This window comes from Leguminivora glycinivorella, chromosome 26 (assembly GCF_023078275.1).
Source record: "Leguminivora glycinivorella isolate SPB_JAAS2020 chromosome 26, LegGlyc_1.1, whole genome shotgun sequence".
Taxonomy (NCBI): Eukaryota; Metazoa; Arthropoda; class Insecta; order Lepidoptera; family Tortricidae; genus Leguminivora; species Leguminivora glycinivorella.
In genome coordinates, this window is record NC_062996.1 from 3,322,900 (window position 1) to 3,343,015 (window position 20,116).

The 20,116-nt window shown below is 36.7% G+C and overlaps 1 protein-coding gene and 1 long non-coding RNA gene across 4 annotated transcripts in view; one reads left to right on the top strand and one right to left on the bottom strand.

Annotated features, from left to right (window-relative positions):
• Nucleotides 1–601: 601 nt before the first annotated feature.
• Nucleotides 602–20,116, bottom strand: part of LOC125239612 (zinc finger protein OZF-like) — a 38,809-nt gene continuing 19,294 nt past the window's right edge. For 2 of the 3 annotated variants that reach the window (XM_048147221.1, XM_048147220.1), the window contains exon 6: nt 12,380–13,861. In XM_048147221.1, the coding sequence (XP_048003178.1) occupies nt 12,831–13,861 (1,031 nt within the window). In that variant the 3' untranslated portion in view covers nt 12,380–12,830. Of the gene's footprint in view, nt 922–12,379; nt 13,862–20,116 lie in introns of those variants that run through there. The other variant, XM_048147224.1, reaches the window with a different exon arrangement.
• Nucleotides 2,723–4,020, top strand: LOC125239616. The gene is made up of 2 exons (XR_007178539.1): nt 2,723–2,850; nt 3,019–4,020. It is a non-coding gene; the product is annotated as an uncharacterized LOC125239616 (long non-coding RNA).

Below are 20,116 nucleotides of genomic sequence, written 5' to 3' on the forward strand. Positions count from 1 at the left end.
CAAAAAAGCATATAAATCATATAATTATTATATATATGTATGTATAATATATATTTATGTATAATATATATTTTATTTTATTCTGAATATGTATTTATTATATGTATATAAGTAGGTTTATTGCGATAAGTATGAATACTGACTTGTGTTTTCTTATTTAATTTTTTTTAATCCTGCACCAAACTAAGCTTTCTGTTTAGCCCAATGGTTGACTGGTAGAGAATGCCTCAAGGCGTTAAGTCCGCCATTTGTACTCTTTTTTTTTTGTAAATTTGTAGGTGTTTGTTTTTGTAAATAGGCAACGGTGGGTGCCTCGCGTACGCACGCGGTATTGTCAGATTGTAAATTATAACAATTTATCTGAGTTAAATATGCAAAACAAACTGAAATAATTGTAAAACATAAATGAAATGCATTTTTCATACCGTATAATATATTTTGTAGTTTAATAGTCAAATTTTGGTTGTGCAATAAAAATCCTTGGCAGATTGAAACATCCTTTGCCTGAAGTATTGTACGGATTGTATTAATTTTTAAAACTAAATCCATTATTCCCTTGGGAATAAAATAGTACATTATGCTTCAGTACACGAAGACGCAATGATACCTTTAAACAGCAAATGTGATGAAAAAGTATATTTCTGCATAACACTAAATAAGACTATGATTTAAATGCTGGACATCATTTACATGTTTCTATATGTCTAAATAGTCCACTTTTTTGAGTAAATTGCTTGTGACACGCTTCACACGAGAAAGGTTTCTCTCCCGTATGTGTCCTCGCATGTCTCTCTAAGTTCACCTTTGATTCAAATAGCTTGTTACAATCTTTACAGGCGTGAGTTCGTTCTCTAGGCTTTCTAGCCACCTTTTCTCCAGTGTGGATTTTTTGATGTGCCTTTAGAGAATAATTCTGAGTAAATTGTTTGTAATCGATGGAATCAGGCGTTACTTTGCGGAAATCCATGTTAATCGTAAACTAGAACTTTCGTTAATCGTAAACTAGACTTGACGTGTCACAGGTTAATTTTAGAATAATTTTGTTTAGTTTTATTTTAAGATAATATTACGTACTTACCTACCTACTTACTTACCTTACCTACCTATAATGTAAAAACCTATGTGTAGTGTATAAAATCAAATATAAATATATGTATGTATCAAATAAAAATTTGAATAAACATTTAAAAAAATCAACATTATTTATTTATTTATTAGTAAAACGCGTTTATTGCGATCTTGATTTTAACAAGTTTCTGCCATACATGACATGACAATAAAACCAATGCGTCACGAAACTTAAACTGACATAACAAAAACCGGCCAAGAGCGTGTCGGGCCACGCTCAGTGTAGGCAGTGTAGGGTTCCTTAGTTTCCGTATTTTTCTCAAAAACTACTGAACCTGTTAAGTTCAAAATAATTTTCCTAGAAAGTCTTTATAAAGTTGTACTTTTGTGATTTTTTTCATATTTTTTAAACATAATTATGGTTCAAAAGTTAGAGGGGGGGAGGGGGACACATTTTATTCCACTTTTTATTTTACCACTTTGTCGGCGTGATTCATATACATATTGGTACCAAATTTCAGCTTTCTAGTGCTAACGGTCACTGAGATTATCCGCAGATGGACGGACGGACAGACAGACATGGCGAAACTATAAGGGTTCCTAGTTGACTACGGAACCCTAAAAAACAGTGAAAATATTAAAATAAAGAATTGTTCCTGAAAAAGTAACATAATCTCTTAGTTGACTTCTACGATCACGGGAAGAAAGGGGTGGTGAAATTCTGAACCAGTCAGCACATGGGATTATACTGTAACCATTTCTTATATGGGTGCACCTGTACCTACTTAAACTTCCAGTATGTTATTCTTATTTATCATACCTTACACCACCAGCGACAAAGCAAGCTAAGGCGTAAAATACACCTGAAACGGCAAGGGACGTGGGGCGTGGAGCGGACGCCTGCGCCGCGTCGCTTGAGTGTAATTTAAAAAACGCCTGCTTAATACATTTTGTATAGGAAAGACGTAAACTTCCCTTCTCCACTCCTTACGGATTGATGTCCGCTATTGCCAGTTGTTACAAAATACGTCAAGGTCGTCCCGCCATCTCTTCTTTGGTCTACCTCTGGCTGGGCTAATTTGCAGTAACCATTCAGTAGTCACTTTGGCCCACCGTTCCGAGTACATTCCGCAAACATGCCCCGCCCAATCCCACTTGAGCTTGGCTGTCTTGACACCCACATCTACTATACCAGTTCTGGAGCGCAGTTCGGTGTTCCTAACCCGATCGGTTCTATGAACTACAAGTATGCTGCGCTCCATTGCTCTTTGGAAAATCTTGAGATTTGGGCGGCGGTTAAAAATGAAATCAACAGAAGAAACGAAAAACTAAGGAAAAACTGATGAGTGAAACACAAAATGCTCAAAGGTAGCTGAGCACTCTAAGCAGTGAGTTGACAGCTGACAATAAAATGACTAATGACAATAATGACATTTTAGCTTTTTTTACAAATAAATATCTAAAATAGTGCTGTCGATTCAATTATCGTTTCTAGGCCATTCAAGGTATAAAATAAAACTCTATGATTGATTTCGACAGAACAGTTTTCGAGGAAAAAAATACCCTATTTATTTGAATTTGTCAACCGACTCCTAAATCCTAATAAACGAAAACGACAAACCACTCGAACGTTTCTATAGGTTAGACTGGTAGAGGGTCTTTATTGAAGTTTATTGAAAACGTAGTGATTATATTCTCTTTGGTTTATTGTTGCATACCGTAACTAACAACACCCAAGTCGAGATATTTCAATTAAATTAATACAATGTCTAACGGTACGTGGTAAGTAAAGTTCCCGTTTAGTACCTACTCTATTGCCGCCAATGTAACTCTCCAACTTGTATGGGATTGGGAACTAATTACAGGGCAACTGTAATGTCGGTGTTCAGTTCTTTATGTTTTAAACTAATATTTGCCATAATGAATGAAATACGTTCACTTCATTTCCAGTATAGTGAAGAAACAACGGAGTGGCTCTAATGTGAAGGCCACCTTTTCTGTTATACGGTTTGAAGATCATCATGGTGATATTAGAAGTGATAGTATTTTCCTCGATGACCGCTCTGAAATCACAGCTGTAGTTTATGCAATAACGACGACTTACTATAAACACCATAAACCTCCATATTGCATTTCAGTCAAAATTAAGGCAAGCAGTGCAAATACAAAAAAATCATATGCAAAGGAATGTCGCAATATTTTACTAAACATAAAAACCGAAGGATTTGATAAACATCTTCTGTGTCAAAATGAATGGACAGAAGTAATAGTTATAAAAGAAAAACAACCTGACATTTCTGTATGTAAAATTTCTAATGAAAAAGTTCTTTTGTATACATTTGATATAAACTTCTCTGTAGATGTCCCAACACAAAATGACCCCTCAAATGTATACAGTGAACTTTATCAAGAAATAGAGTTCACCGACTTCAAGCTGCGGGCGACTGATGGCACTGTGCCTGTACATAAAAGTATACTGTTCATTCATAGCGAGATGTTCCGGGCAATGCTGAAGGGGCAGTGGAGAGAGACAGGAGAAGCCAGCATTGACATGGTGGGGGTGACAGTACAGACCTTACAACACTTGAAGGAATACATGTACTTAGGCACTATTCCCAATACAGGGCTAGAACCACTTCTTTTGTTGGCGAGACGCTGTTTGATGGATAAGTTGGCTGCCGGATGCATAAAAAAGCTGATCAAAAATGTAACTCCGGCCTCATTTGATGCTCTTTTTGATCTTGCATTTCAAAACAACATACCTGAACTAATGAAAGGACTTGTATTTGAAAACTCCCAATAATGCTGTAGGTGCATTGGCTATTTGCATGATAATAGTTTATGTCACTAATATGTTCATCTTTCTTTCAATGATTACAATTATAATGAGTAGTATAAGTGGATAAGTTTTGTTACTAATTCTTGATAATTAATAAAAAAGAATAAAAGTCACTTGGTCTTTTAATTGTATTTTACTAAAATACAAGTATTGAAGTAATTACCTAATTTTATTTTAATGTACATATTTAGATATCCAAACATACATCGAATATGACAGAAAACAAGTTTTTGGTTAATACTTGAATAGTTATTGAACGAAATTCACTATTAGTCAATAGCCTACAAGTAACAAGTAATTATAATCTCTCGTTTAGGAACCATTCATATTGGTGTCTCGCCCAAGGCGAGGTAATAGTTATTTGTTATACAAGGGGGCAAAGTTGTATTTTAACGCCGAGTGTGGAATTGAAAAACGAGCAAGTGAAAGAATTCTATAGTTGAACCACGAGCGAAGCGAGTGGTTCGAGAATAGAATCCTGAACTTGCGAGTTTTTTTAACACACGAGAAGTAAAATACATTTGCACCAGAGTGTAACACAAAACTTTTCCCCTCACTATAGCGAGGAAACTACAACGCAAAAAATGCGTTTATCACTGCTTCCAGTAGTTCCACAGGTGGTAAATCATCTTTATTACTAGATTCACCTACTTTTATTAACTTTGTTAGCAGTTAATTTGACTTTATTCAAGGTCAAATTACTTTACCCACTAGTGGATAAAATGCGTTTTTACCCGCTGGTATTAAAGGACAAAACACATGTTTCCGAGCTAGTGAGGGGAAAAACAAATTACTTTCCACTTTAACTTATTCAGATATTTCTTATTCTTGACTGATAATAAATGCCAAGAGGCGTGATTCCTTTGCTTGCCTTGATTAATATTTTACATACATACGAGTAATGTCACGCCTGTATCCCATAAAGGGATAGGCAGAGCACATGAAACTTCTTAAGTTTCAGTGCCACTCTTGGTGATTACGGGGGTTGAAAGAAAACGAAATTGTGACTTTGCTGTTACAGATTGCCAGCCTTTCGCCTGCACCACAATTTTACCCATATCCCACAGTCGACTTCTACTACACCCACGGGAAGAAAGAGGACGGTGAAAGTCTTAACCACACTATTTATTTATCTTTTAATTAAATACTGCACTACAGTGGAGTAAAATTCATTTTCAGTACGGGTGCGTATCGATCGATATAACTTTTTTTGATATATTTTTAGTCGTTATAACGATCATTTGATATAATTATTGAATCATATAATAACATACTAACAAATTGTATAATTCTTATTTAATATAATGATCATTTTCTCGAATAACATTTATTATAACATACTTTGAGTATAATGCTTATTTCCGATAATAAATACATTGTATAACACAAATTCTTTCTAAAGCACAGTCAGTATAAAAAAAATTGTAAAATAAATTAGATCCATCATTTACCAGAAAAATAGATTAGGTTAGAACTGTGTCAACTGTGACCCCTTCACACAACGCGCTGCTACCAAGAAAAGTAGGTTAGGTTAGGTTAGAACTGTGACCCTTAAACATATGTACTGCTATCAGAAAAGTAGGTTAGGTTAGGTTACAACTGTGATCCCTTCAAAAAAGAATAAAACCAATTCATGAAATGTTTCATACTGTTTGCTAGTTATATTATACTAGTCGTATATCAATAGATAGTTATACCATATAACGGTTATTATAAATAAATATTATATGAAATAATGATTATACAAAATAAAAGTAAATATTTTGTGGTTATACCAAATGTTAATTATGTCAAATGAGTGATTATATCCTTTAAATATATATAAAATATTGTTTGTTATATCAAATGTTACTATACCAAAAAAAGTTATACCAATCATTACACACCCTTTCAGTACAGATGGTGTTTTTTTTACGCACTAGTGCGAGAAGTGGTTCATTATATGCCAGGTCGAAACTTCGGAGGCTCATCTGTACTGAAAAACGTCGTACGATACACGTGCGAAAAGGAAATTCGGAATTCGTGTCGATTTAAAACACTCCCTTCGGTCCTGTTTTAATCTATCGCCACTCGTTTCGAACTTCCTTTTTTACGCACTTGTAATGTACACCTATCTCATAGAATTTTTTTTACAAGTTTATCCATATTAATATTATAAATGGGAAAGTGTGTGAGTCTGTTTGTTTGTCCGCCTTTCACGGCTAAACGGAGCGACGAATTGACGTGATTTTTTAAGTGGAGATAGTTGAAGAGATGGAGGGTGACATAGGCTACTTTTTGTCTCTTTCTAACGCAAGCGAAGCCGCGGGCAAAAGCTAGTATGTCATACATTCTCGTCACCGGCAGTTCCGCTTCATCAAAAGCTACTGTTTATAATGTAAATCCTTGATTACTTACACGAAATAACTGGGTTTTAAGTTTAAGTTAATGCCCATTGCACATTCTCTATTGATAAACTTAAGGTAGTAGGATTATTTAGGTGTCCGTGCCTTCGCTTGAACCACTAATGAGATTAACACCTTCATAACTCGGCCCTAATCGAGTGAATTCCTCAACTAGTAGCGCCATCTGGCGCGCCAGTCAAGTACTAGTGTCGCCCGGTTACCAGCGCTCGGCTGCTTTTTCCTCAGTACGCTTTTGTAACTCGGCCGAGCAACACGTTTACAAAAGCAAGTCTTAAAAAGTTCGAGAAATTTAAAACATCGAAAAGATTATGATTACTTCTAACTTCGTGATATTCCGCTCGGTGCCTTTGGCCCAGCGACGAGACGCAGTGACCTCCTGTAGGCACCGTCATAAATACGCGGATACATATGCCTCACTCACGTGAGACTGACATGGCGTCGTCCCGTGAGACGACAGACGTTGTCCTGTGAGACGACAGACGTCGTCCCATGAGACGACAGACGTCGTCGTGTGAGACGACAGACTTCGTCCCGTGAGACGAAAGATGTCGTCCCGTAAGACGATAGACGTTGTCCTGTGAGACGACAGACGTCGTCCTCTGAGACGACAGATGTCGTCTCGTGAGACAACAGACGTCGTCCCGTGAGACGAAAGACGTCGTCCCGTGAGACGACAGGCGTCGTCCCGTGAGACGACATGACGTCGTCCAGTGAGATGACATGGCGTAGTCCCGTGAGACAACAAGCGTCGTCCCGTGAGACGACAGGTGTCGTCCCGTTAGACGACATGGCGTCGTGCCGTGACACGACAGGCGTCGTCCAATGAGACGACATTGCATTGTCCCGCGAGACGACAGGGTTGTTCCTGTGTGGTGGCATGGAGACGATGAAGAAAATTGACAGCGATGGGACGCAGTGTAATCCTATGCACCGTCATAAAGAATATAAGGGACAAATGCCACACTCACGTAAGACGAGACAGAGCGACGTCCCGTGAGACGACATAGGTTCGTCCCTTGAAAAGTCATAGCTTCGCCTCGTGAGGTGACAGGACACAAGAGATGTCTTGAAACGACAGATGAGGTCCCATTAGATAACCTGGCCTATGAAAAGATAGGGCCCACGATCCGATAGGGCATCGCCTCGTGATATGACAAAGGAGATCATTCATTGTGCAGACATGATTCGTCATTAGAGACAACATGAGTAAAGTTGTGCTGTGCGAAAAAGTACACTGTCATATAAATTGACAAGCGTCGCCCCGTAAAAGATTAAACTTTGCAGCGACTTGGAATTTGGATTTCGTTGCCCTATGCGATGATTTACGACATCCTGTGAGAACCCATTGGGTTATTACATGCTATGCACTAATTCACCTTTCGTGTCATGAGACGAGCGTTATGATCACGAGGCAAAATGTTGTATTTGTACTCGAATCTCAATGAGATTATGTCGCTTTAACATGTACTTCGTAGAAGGTCTTTCGAATCAGAACCACAGCGTACGTGTTAACCTGAGACATACACAATTACACAGTTTAGTCATTGTCTTATTAGACAAAAATCATCACGTGATGGGTTCCCATAAGTGGGGTCATTTTAGACAGGTAAAGTGAACGACATCGGCGTCGTCTCAATTGCCTAATTAGCTAATACATAATCAGCGTGGTCACCTGACCAACACATGAATGATTGTGAGGAATGTCCAAATTTCTCTCACTCGTGAATATCTGAACGGCCATAATGATGACGAATGTGTGATCCAATTACTGTAAAGCAACGCCGTTATTGCCAACCTAATTTGTCATGTCAACTTTTAGAATGCTCGTCATGATAGAGGTTTATTAGCAGGTTTGACGTTGTGAAAATCCACTTCCACATCTAAAAACGTGTGGGTGGAGCTTCGGTAGCAATTAACTAGCACTTTGTTGCCAGATACTAAGCGAATTAAGAAATATACATAATAGTGATGCTAAACAGAATGAAAAACCACTTTATATTACAAAGCCCTTCTTGCCCAATCAGAAAGGGAGAGGGGGAGGCGAAGATACCAATGGGAAAAAGAAAATCCATTAATTTATGCCACTGTTTTACGCTATTCCTAGTGTGCAGATTCTTTTAAATGAATGATTAGAGCTCTAGTCTCATCAACTCACGGGCGTCAATAATTGACGCATGGTCTTGGGTCTTGATACGGACTTTAGAAATGCAGAAGAACCACTCAGGTACTTAGCAAATGTTGACTATTAGCTACAAAATAACTTACCGCAAAGGAAAATTCTTGTACTAGGCTCATTACTCTGTGAAACCTGGATATTCGTCTGTATTTCAGCAAACTTATAGCTGTCCGGCTGAAACATCCAGTCGGACTAATGGCGGATAATGTTCCAGTATATGTTGTTCAGTATACCGAACTGACAAAAGTATTACTTCTGTAACAATCGACCCAGTAGAGACTTCTGAACCAATTCATTCAGAAATAAAAAGATACAGCTCGGAAAGTTTTCTAAGTACGATATATACATATATGTACTACAAATTGACCTCAAACTGCCGTTAATCGACCAACGGTTAGAATACTCAATCATGCATTATTACTAACGTTAGCTAGACCAAGGTTACAGACAATCCTTGAAGAGGTTAATTACAAAGACAACAAACTCGTACCGGAAATCTGACTCCCAAATATATACGATATTTTGTGGATAGTTTGGCAAAATGACTTAAAGGATATGTTATTTAGTACAATAGCATTTTAGTATGCCTTGTTGCATTGTTACTCAGGACGGACTCTCGTCGTAAAAGGATTTGTCGGTTGCCCAGTTCGATGGCGTAATGTTACGAATCCTATGTTTCTATAAATAACTAACGAATTAGATTAAAGAGACAACCGAACAATATTCTCAAACTATTTACAGCAAAGAACTATGGCTTACATCTCTTGACCGAAGTAAATGAAGTTGGTCCTAAACTTAAACAACTACACAAAACAAGGCAAGAAACCGTGTAGGTAAATTGTATTCAAAGTGCTTATTTGTTGTATGATATATGGAAAACACTTTAAGCTCATTAAAACCAATAGGGCAATACATTTTCCGAGAGAAGCCGATTTTCACAATTTGCTAAGGCACTCTTATGGATAAAATGTTGAAAGGTAGTCACTGAATGTGGAGGCCTGTTTCTGAAATAATAAATTAAACGGAAATTGAAGGATGAATCTCTTTCGATTTTAGACCACAGTTTCCTCTTACAAATAAAGAGGCGCTCGCATCCTAAAATTATCGCCCGCTACTGCGGTATTACTAACAGAAAGTTCCCGTTTATTTCATTTGACAAATGTTTTCTGAATAGGTTTCTGGGGCCTAGAGAGATTAACAGAAGTTGTATATTTACAATTAACTTTTGGGAACTCCATTAGCGCGTTGTAGGATCGATACACATTTCCGCAGTTGCTTACTAAGCACCATTTATTAGAATTTTGCGGCGGGACTATTTGTCAGTAACAGAGGAGACGCCACAACTTATTTAAAAACGGTTCGTAAGGTCAGAGGACGAGTCCCAGTCCCAATTGAATTTAGTGTAAGGAACTAGAAATATGATGTTTATAACATTACTGTGCTTATGACTTAATTTAGAAGACTTCGGACTCCTAATATACCTGACATACAATAATTTGTTAGGACACTCATAAAAGGGAGCGCAGATTCTAGGCAAAATGGGTTTCTAGTGGTAACAGAAAACTTAAAATTATTGCCGTTTAAATAGATATTGATGAACTATATTTATCAGAAGTAAGGTCTTGAAACCTAAATGAAAAATAAAAGCTCAGCGCTTAAGGTACGCAGTACTTATAGCTACGATATTTTGACCTATTGGTCTCGGATGACAGGCAAGTGTAAATACCATTGTCATCGTCCGTGGCGCTACATGCTACAGCCGTGCGCACGTACGACTTTTAAGAAAATTCTAATTATATGCCATACGATAAATAAATAATTGTCATCTCGATATAATTGTAGAATCAGTATTACCCTACATAACAGTTGCATCTTGTTTGTGGGAAGTCCCGCTGCATATGGATTTTGGGAAATAAGCAAGAATACAGTAAATATTAACCCGTATGTTTATGTGTATACATCAGTTTATAAAGAACGTGAGATATATATATTCGCACAAAAGAGCAATATAGAATATATTGCTTTGAAATTTGGTGATAAATTACGAAAGTTCTGAAAAGAAAACTATTTACTATCTTAAGCTGATGACTGAATTTTAATTATAAATGGGTAATCGTACATCATTAACCCTTATTTGAAGAGTTATCTGTCGTCTTACATTCTTATTAGAATATCGAAATGGACTAAAGAGCCATAAGTCGTAATGTTTTAGAATTACTAGCTCACGAATCGTACAATTTTGCCTTTATAAATTCGGCTAGCCAGCACATAAGTCATAAAAATGATAAGCCTAAAAATATATGCATCACATATTCATAATTATTCAAACACAAATTAAATATTTCAAATATCGAAAAAAGCATACTAGCTAGACATAGTAAAAGACTAAATAAAGTTGACGCGTACAGTGTAGAGAGGATTCCCGCATTAACATTCATGTATATTCATGGAAGTATCAAAGTCAATTAAATTAGAAATAATTGCCTTCATTTGATCATCGCCTAAGTATGTGTGATTCATTAGATCATTGATTCGTTTCAATCGCTTGTATCCCAAAGCTTTTTGCTCAGTTGACCCATTTTAATTTAATAGGAAAAATTTGCATAGTTTCCGTTCTCGTAAAGACTTTGAGTAGGAGCTTACCTTTTATTATATGTATCCTTAGCTAATCATGGCCATGGTATTGTTAATTCAGTCAGAAGCCGAAAATGTATTATCATCTTATTTGCAGTTTTGCTACCAGTCCAGCAGTAACGCATACATTATCGTGATGTGGGTATACATTACAAATTAACATATGATAGCGTGCAATTTCTTTATACAGAATTCATAACACATTATGCTATGGGAAATGTTGACATTTGGCAGTGGGCTATGTAAGACAATGTTTAAGCTATGTCAATATTGCTTATTACTCAGTATACTAACAATAATATATGCATATTCGGAGATACATATAGGCGCATTACTTATGGTACAGTAATCAATTTACATGAAAAATAAAAATTTCAACATAATGTCATAATGCTCATGGCAGTGCTATGATATAATTGTGTATTATAGTTACATGATATAATTATAGTTATCTTAAGCAGAAGAAGACTAGTATCTTGGTGAATTTATTAGACAAAACATGTATATGATCTTGTTCTGACTAGGGACTGTTGTAAGGGAAACGTGAGACAAATTTAGCCGACGTTGATGTAACACCCATTGATGAAGGGGAAGTTCTTCAGAGTTTGGGTTGCTACAGATATTTTCTCACAAAAATGTTATTAAAATAACAGGTTTTATTTCCGTAAATATTGTAATACCGATCTATTAACTACTGGCTTCCTGTCGGTTTTATGTTATACATAAATTAAGTGATTCACCACCATCATAGAGTCATAATGGATAACTGTGCTGTGCTGTGTGGAGTCAGTTTCAACTCATGAAACCTTAGTGGCTAAATTTTGAAACATCCCTTTGTATACCTTCCTATTTCTTATTATGACATTTCTGTATAAATAAAGTATATCAGTCACAGTACGCCCTAACCAGCGCCGGCAGAGGTTTAAACACGTCTCATTAGTGGTTCAAGCGAAGGCACGGACACCTAAATAGAACCGTTTTTCCCCCGAAGGGTAAAAAACGGATATTTAGGTTCCTGCCGAAGCTTGAACCACCCTTAAGGGCCTTGCCGGCTAAAGGTACTGAGGAAAAAGCAGCCGAGCGCTGGTAACCGGGCGACACTAGTACTTGACTGGCGCGCCAGATGGCGCTACTAGTTGAGGAATTCACTCGATTAGGGCCGAGTTATGAAGGTGTTAATCTCATTAGTGGTTCAAGCTTCGGCAGGAACCTAAATATCCGTTTTTTACCCTTCGGGGGAAAAACGGTTCTATATTGAAATAAAGATGCAATGTACATTTAAATAACATCTCAAAATAAGTAAGGTGCATTAGGGTAATTCCAAAAGTCGACTAATTACGAAAGTCGCATAAAAATCACCATTATTTCCATCATATCAAGATTCCCCTTTCGGAATTACCAGAGAATTTCTGTCATTCGTAATTACCCTAATGCACCTTAAAGTAAAAAAAAAATACAATTCTTACAATCAATACTCTTACTTAGACTCAGTAAATACTATTTTGAAGAACACTAATGTTTACCTATTCGTTTTTTTTTTTAAACAGGAACTAAGGTACCTAATGTAGTTTGTAGTCTATCTATATGCTATTTTCTGATTTCGAAAATAAATTATTTTAGTGCGTTTATCAATTTCTTAGGGCATTATTCGAAGCCAAAAATAACTTTGAGAAAAGTACATTTCTGTATTACACTAAATATGTCTAGTCTATGATTTAAATGCTGGACATGATTTACATGTTTCTATATGTCTAAATAATCCACTTTTTTGAGTAAATTGCTTGTGACACGCTTCACACGAGAAAGGTTTCTCTCCCGTATGTGTCCTCGCATGTCTCTCTAAGTTCACCTTTGATTCAAATAGCTTGTTACAATCTTTACAGGCGTGAGTTCGTTCTCTAGGCTTTCTAGCCACCTTTTCTCCAGTGTGGATTTTTTGATGTGCCTTTAGAGAATAATTCTGAGTAAATTGTTTGTTACAAATTGTACATTTGTACTTTTGACCTGTATGAGTTATTTTATGTCTTATCAAGTTGTTGCGAGAAAGAAATTGTTTGTCGCAAACTTCACAACTGTATTTGTCTCCAGTATGCATTCTTTTATGCGCGTCCAAATTATATTTTACTGAAAACCGTTTGTCACACTCGTTACATCCATATGGTTTTATTCCCGTGTGAGTTGATATATGACTTTTGAGTATACTTTTTTTGTAAAACTGCTTTTTACATATATCGCAGGTGTATGTACTTTCTTTGCACGGAGTTTGTCGATGTTGTTGCAAAAAACATTTTCGTGCGAATGCCCGGTTACATATTTCGCACTTGTATGGTTTATCTCCGTTGTGGCTTACTTTGTGTATTTTTAAATAACTCTTCTGTGTGAATTTCTTGCCACAAATATTACAACCGAACGGCTCGTCCCCGGTGTAAGGGCATTTATGTTTGTTCAAATACACTTTGGTAGTAAATTTCTTTTTGCATTTATTGCAAGTGTACGTTTTCTCTGTCGCGTGAATGTTTCGCTGATGTCGCTTCAAGGTGGACTGGTTGACGAAGTGTTTGTCACACAGCCGGCACTGATAGCGCTGTTGGCCGCTGTGTGGCGCTGCTTCTTCAGAAGTGTCGCTGGTGAATGTCTCGTCGCCGGAATGTAGTTCGGCAGTGTAAGACGCGTCGCTCGCATTACTCGAGGGGCTGAGCCTCTCGGCGCGGGACGTAGTAGCTGTCGGTTCCGTTTCTTCTGCCAAGTGAAAAGAGTTTAAATTTAACCAGTGGATGCGATATCGCCTTAGCAGAAAACTTACCTCTAAAAACGTGTGTGCCCAACCTAGGCGCCAGGAGGTCACATACACACAGGAGGTTAGGAGCCTAACTGCGTAAAAGCGTAAAAGTTTTGTAAAGACCCCCCCTCCATGCATGCATTCTGTACAGCAAGTGCACAGGGTGAGATGGGGTGGAAGGGTGGTTTGACAAAGGGGTTGACCTTTCTGACCCCCCTCTGTCCGTATATACGTGCATACGAACCCTATAAAGGGACAACTACATCATAACGAGGTTTGCAAATCTGAATTATAATGAAATCATCTGTGTCGGACTATATATAAGTACCTGGGCGAACGAGCTTCGCTCGGGGTTTAAAAACTGTAAAATTCGCATTCGCATTTAATTTTATTTAATTGGGCCCTAAGACTAAGCTACATTGATTTTTCACCCCCGAAAACCCCCTCATAACAAATTTCAGGGAAATCGTTAGAGCGGTTTCCGAGATCGCCGGTATATATAAATAAATAAATATACTAGAATTGCTCGATTAAAGGTATAAGATTATTTTGGCAGTTTGAGTTCTGCCGCGCGAGTCCGTAATTGAAATCACGCTAGACCGCCAGTTTTGCATATTATTTACGGCATAGAATGACGCCGTTTTCGTCTAAAAACATGACCATATTAGTTTCCTACTACAAAAATTAATTGTTGAGGCTGGCAACAGTCTTAAAATTCATAATCTTTAAAAATCATAATCTTATAAAAATCGGATCGAGTGCACTGAGTTCCATACAATTTCGCGACTGTCCACACACACTTTTGTTTTTTAAGATTATGAATTTTCAGATTGATCTGACAGATTGCATACAACTCTTTTTTTTAAGATTATGAATTTTCAGATTGATCTGACAGATTGCATACAACTCTTTTTTTAAGATTATGAATTTTCAGATTGATCTGACAGATTGCATAGGTACAACTCTTTTTTAGGGTCCCGTAGTCAACTAGGAACCCTTATAGTTTCGCCATGTCTGTCTGTCCGTCCGTCCGTCCGTCCGTCCGTCCGCGGATAATCTCAGTAACCGTTAGCACTAGAAAGCTGAAATTTGGTAACAATATGTATATCAATCACGCCAACAAAGTGCAAAAATAAAAAATAGAAAAAAAATGTTTTATTAGGGTACCCCCCCTACATGTAAAGTGGGGGCTGTCATTTTTTTTCATTCCAACCCCAACGTGTGATATATTGTTGGATAGGTATTTAAAAATGAATAAGGGTTTACTGAGATCGTTTTTTGATAATATTTATATTTTCGGAAATAATCGCTCCTAAAGGAAAAAAAGTGCGTCCCCCCCCCCTCTAACTTTTGAACCATAAGTTTAAAAAATATGAAAAAAATCACAAAAGTAGAACTTTATAAAGACTTTCTAGGAAAATTGTTTTGAACTTGATAGGTTCAGTAGTTTTTGAGAAAAATACGGAAAACTACGGAACCCTACACTGAGCGTGGCCCGACACGCTCTTGGCCGGTTTTTTTTTTAAGATTATGAATTTTCAGATTGATCTGACAGATTGCATACAACTCTTTTTTTTTAAGATTATGAATTTTCAGATTGATCTGACAGATTGCATACAACTCTTTTTTTAAGATTATGAATTTTCAGATTGATCTGACAGATTGCATACAACTCTTTTTTTAAGATTATGAATTTTAAGACTGTTTGTTGCCCGCCTCATACCGATCATCAATCCCTGCGTCACGTATAGTATCTTGATGAACCAATAAACACATACATACTTAATAGAATGCGCCTAAAAATATGCGTGAGGATCGGAGGAGGAGCCAAGCCCAACCTCAGTAAAGATCGACGAGAAAGAGACGGTTTTGATCAATTTAATGTATTTCTTCATGTAAAAAATAATCACGTACATGTTTTTAATCAATATCATTTTAATATTATCAATGTTATGGTATGATCTTCTTATATTTAATCTATGATGTTACTATCTAAATCAACTAAAATAATACAAATAAGTAAACTATATAAGGTATACTAAAATACCTACTACTACGTATTGAAAATGAAAAAAAATGAAAATGAAATATTTATTTTTCAAGTAGGCATATTACAATGCGCATATGAACGTCAAATAAAGCTACGCCGGCTCTAACCCTACGCCTCAGCCTCGAGAAGATTTCAGTCCCCCCTCAGTTGGGAGGGGGGTATCCACTATGGGACCGGCAAGAAACTCGGCGGGCAACTTCTTTTCAAAACATTACATCTTATAATTAACATGCATTAAATAACAAGATACAATTTAACATGCAAAAGTATTCATCAAAGAATATGAACAGACTAGGTACTCTATGGAAATTAATTTCAATCAATTGAAACTATTAAACACTAGGATAGGTACAGTCAAGTGCAAAAATACGTATCGAAATAATCGTCTCATAAATATGGTACTACGCTCTTATTACACCGGACTAAGATGCTATAGGACATATTTTTGAGTAAGATGTGTACACCCATATTTTTAAACTTGACTGTACATAAGTATTATACCCACATGTAAACCATGATTTTTCTGATTTGCGTTAAATTAGACAATTTTTTTTAACTCAATAACAGTATGAGTTAAGACACAAGTTTCTTAGACTAGGGTAAGGTGGGCAACAGAGAACCAGTGGTACACAAGGAACCAACGGTTTTATTCGAAAATGCGACGTTGCCAAACTGCACTGCGAACATAGGCACGCGCCGCTAAGGTTCCCCCGCTCGCTCCCCAGTCGGCGGCCGGTCCGCGTTGAAATTGCACGTGTAGTGAAGTATTTTGTGATTTTGGACAAGAAAACAAAAAAAAAAGTATTTAGTTTTTTTATTTTCTCAGAATGTAGTTATGTTTGATTTATCTAATTAATCAGTTATGCGGAGTGACTATTTCTCTATCTTTTTGACATTCACTGATGCGGCTTTCTTGTGCCGTTTATTTTTTACCGAATTTAAAAAGTGAAAATGTATATCTAGCACACATTGAACCACAAGGCTAGAGTACTCAATGAACCAGGCGGTTCTCTAGGTAATTCTCTAGTTAGCCTTTGGAAGGTCTATTTTGTACAACTTTTGCCATGTTTAAGAGTTAATATAAATATATCTAATATAACGTTACTATATAGTACAAGAATATATGATAATACATATATTATTTAAGTTTTTTGAAGTGCAAGACTTTATTTTTCATATAACGAAGAATATTGTGATGATTACATTAGTAAACTACTCTTAGTTTAAATAAATAAGCATTTTTGACATTGTAAATGTTGTATTTATTAAATTGCCCCATATTTACCTAAATCAGTTTGTATATTTTGCAATTATTTATCAAAAACTATGCAATTATATAATGGTAGGTTCATTGTGTACTAGGCCGGTTCATTGAATACATAGTACCGGTTCAGTCTGTACCAGCGATTGTACACAATGAGCCATTGTTCATTTTTTTTAAAAACTAAAATATCTCGACTTCTATTCAGTTTTATTAAAAAATAATGATGAAAATTTAGAGCTAGATAAATAACAAATGCACTGAATAAAAAAAATTGAATTTGGACCTATTATGACTGACTTATTAAGATTTAAATTTTTGGTGGCTCATTGTTGGCAACCTCACCCTACTGTATTTGACCTAAAGGATATCGTCCCTTTTTAAAACAATATAAAACTTTGAAAATGTCTGTGTCGACTACTAGTACTACTGTGTCTGGCACAGTCGGTAGTGACCCTGCCTGCTAAGCCGCGGTCCCGGGTTCGAATCCCAGTAAGGGCATTTATTTGTTCCTGAGTCATGGATGTATTTATCTATTTAAGTAAATAAATAAATAATAATAAATAAATAAATATTATAGGACATTCTTACACAGACTGAGTCCCACGGTAAGCTCAAGAAGGCTTGTGTTGTGGTACTCAGACAACGATATATATAATATATAAATACTTATATACATAGAAAACATCCATGACTCAGGAACAAATATCTGTGCTCATCACACAAATAAATGCCCTTACCGGGATTCGAACCCGGGACCGCGGCGTAGCAGGCAGGGTCACTACCGACTGCGCCAGACCGGTCGCCAAGTTATATGTATATCGTCGCTTAGCACCCATAGTACAAGCTTTGCTTAGTTTGGGGCTAAGTTGATCTGTGTAAGGTGTCCCCAATATTTTTTTTTAATACTAAGTTTGGTAAACTTTTTCAATATGTAGATTTGAGAAGGAATCAGTTTTTCTCCTAAATAGTGTCTATAAAATATAGTAATTAGTTGATAAAATAGTACATTACGATACAAGTGCGAAAAATTAAAACACGATCGAAGGGAGCACTACACACGACCGACGCAAGTTACGAATTTCCTCTTCGCACGTGTATCGTACGACGTTTTTCAGTACATATGGCCATTTGAAGCTTTGACATAGACACATAATGAACCATTCCTCGCACTAGTGCGATAATTAGCACTATGAGTACTTAAAATCAGGGATGTAACGGAGCTCTGCTTCTGCTTCCGTTTCTGCGGAACTTCCGTTTTGTTTTACACATCCGCTTCTGTTCCGGTTCTGTTATATTTCAAACGGAAGTTATAGCGGATGTCGGAACCTAGCGCGACGGTGGGACATGAGCGGCGTACATCAAAGACCAACAGGTCTATCTATACCTGTAGGCCTAGCACATGATGGCCGCGGGAGTATGTCGCCGCGAGATAGATGACACGTCTTTGTCTAATTGTATTAATGACATAAGGACAGGTAGTCTATCTCGCGGCGACATACTCCCGCGGCCATCATGTGCTAGGCCTGCTGTCATTCGCTCATCTCTCCGCTTGCCACGTGCTGCGATACTAAACATCAATTGCTTCATTCCATTGCGCGCCAATATTTGTCCTGTCCACCTAGTTAGTAGCGAGTGAACAACTATTCAGTGGTGCAGGGCTTATCTACGATCCCCTTAGAAGCAATTTGTTTATTAAATACAGTTTACTTCTTTTACAATCACACCATTTAATTTAAAAATTTAATTGTGTGCTAACAATTACACATATAATTTTTATTGGTTAGTTTTGGATTGTATTATACTACCTACGAGTAAGTTTTCTTTTCGTTTCTAAAACCTTTTACGGCATAATAAAGGTTTAAAAGGATTCTTATGTGATTTTTAGTAATACCTAAACAACTAAACATCTTAAAGTTCAAGGTGATTTAAATTTTTGGATTGTAATGTAATGAATGATATACTTAAGATAAAATATCAGGTAACTTTTCTTTTCGTTTTTAAAACCTAAGTGGGCCTAAAGGCTAATTACAAACTGCTGATTACAGGCTGAACAGTAAACACCTAAAAGTTCTAGGCAATTTAATTAGTTTTGGTTTATGTTATACCTGTGTGGTATTTTTTCGTTTTGTTTTTAACATCTATAACTTCCGCTTCTGGTTCCGGTTCCGCTTCTGCTTCCGTTAAACTAAATTCAAAACTTCCGCTTCCGCTTCCGGTTCCGTTAAAACCACATCCGTTACATCCCTGCTTAAAATAGTACATTACGATACAAGTGCGTAAAAAAGGAAGTTCGAAACGAGTGGCGATAAATTAAAACACGACCGAAGGGAGTGTTTTAAATCGACACGAGTTACGAATTTCCTTTTCGCACGTGTATCGTACGACGTTTTTCAGTACAGATGAGCCTCCGAAGTTTCGACCTGGCATATAATGAACCACTTCTCGCACTAGTGCGTAAAAAAAACACCATCTGTACTGAAATAATATTTACATTGTTTTTCAATCAAGATAAAAAGACGCTCTAATTGAAACTTTAATTAAATATATCTATAATATATACAACTATAATTGTATACAACGGAAAGTGTCAAGCACGTATATATAGAAAGTCTAAGGGGGGGGTCCGGGTCATGAACTCAACCGGATAAAAAGAGGTCTCGAACATTTAATTAATAATGATGCAAAATAAAAGACACTACTTCGTTATAAAACTTTTCTTCTTATTTTTCTTCTTAAAATTAGTTGATTGACAATATCATTAGCGTCTATTATTACGGCAGCTATTTCCCTATGGATAGACATAAGGGCTAGCCCCGTGAAGCGCTCTTGTCCCGTCCTATTACGCAAAAATGTTTTTAACCTTTTTAAGGTTGAAAAACTTCTTTCAGCAGTTGCTGTTGA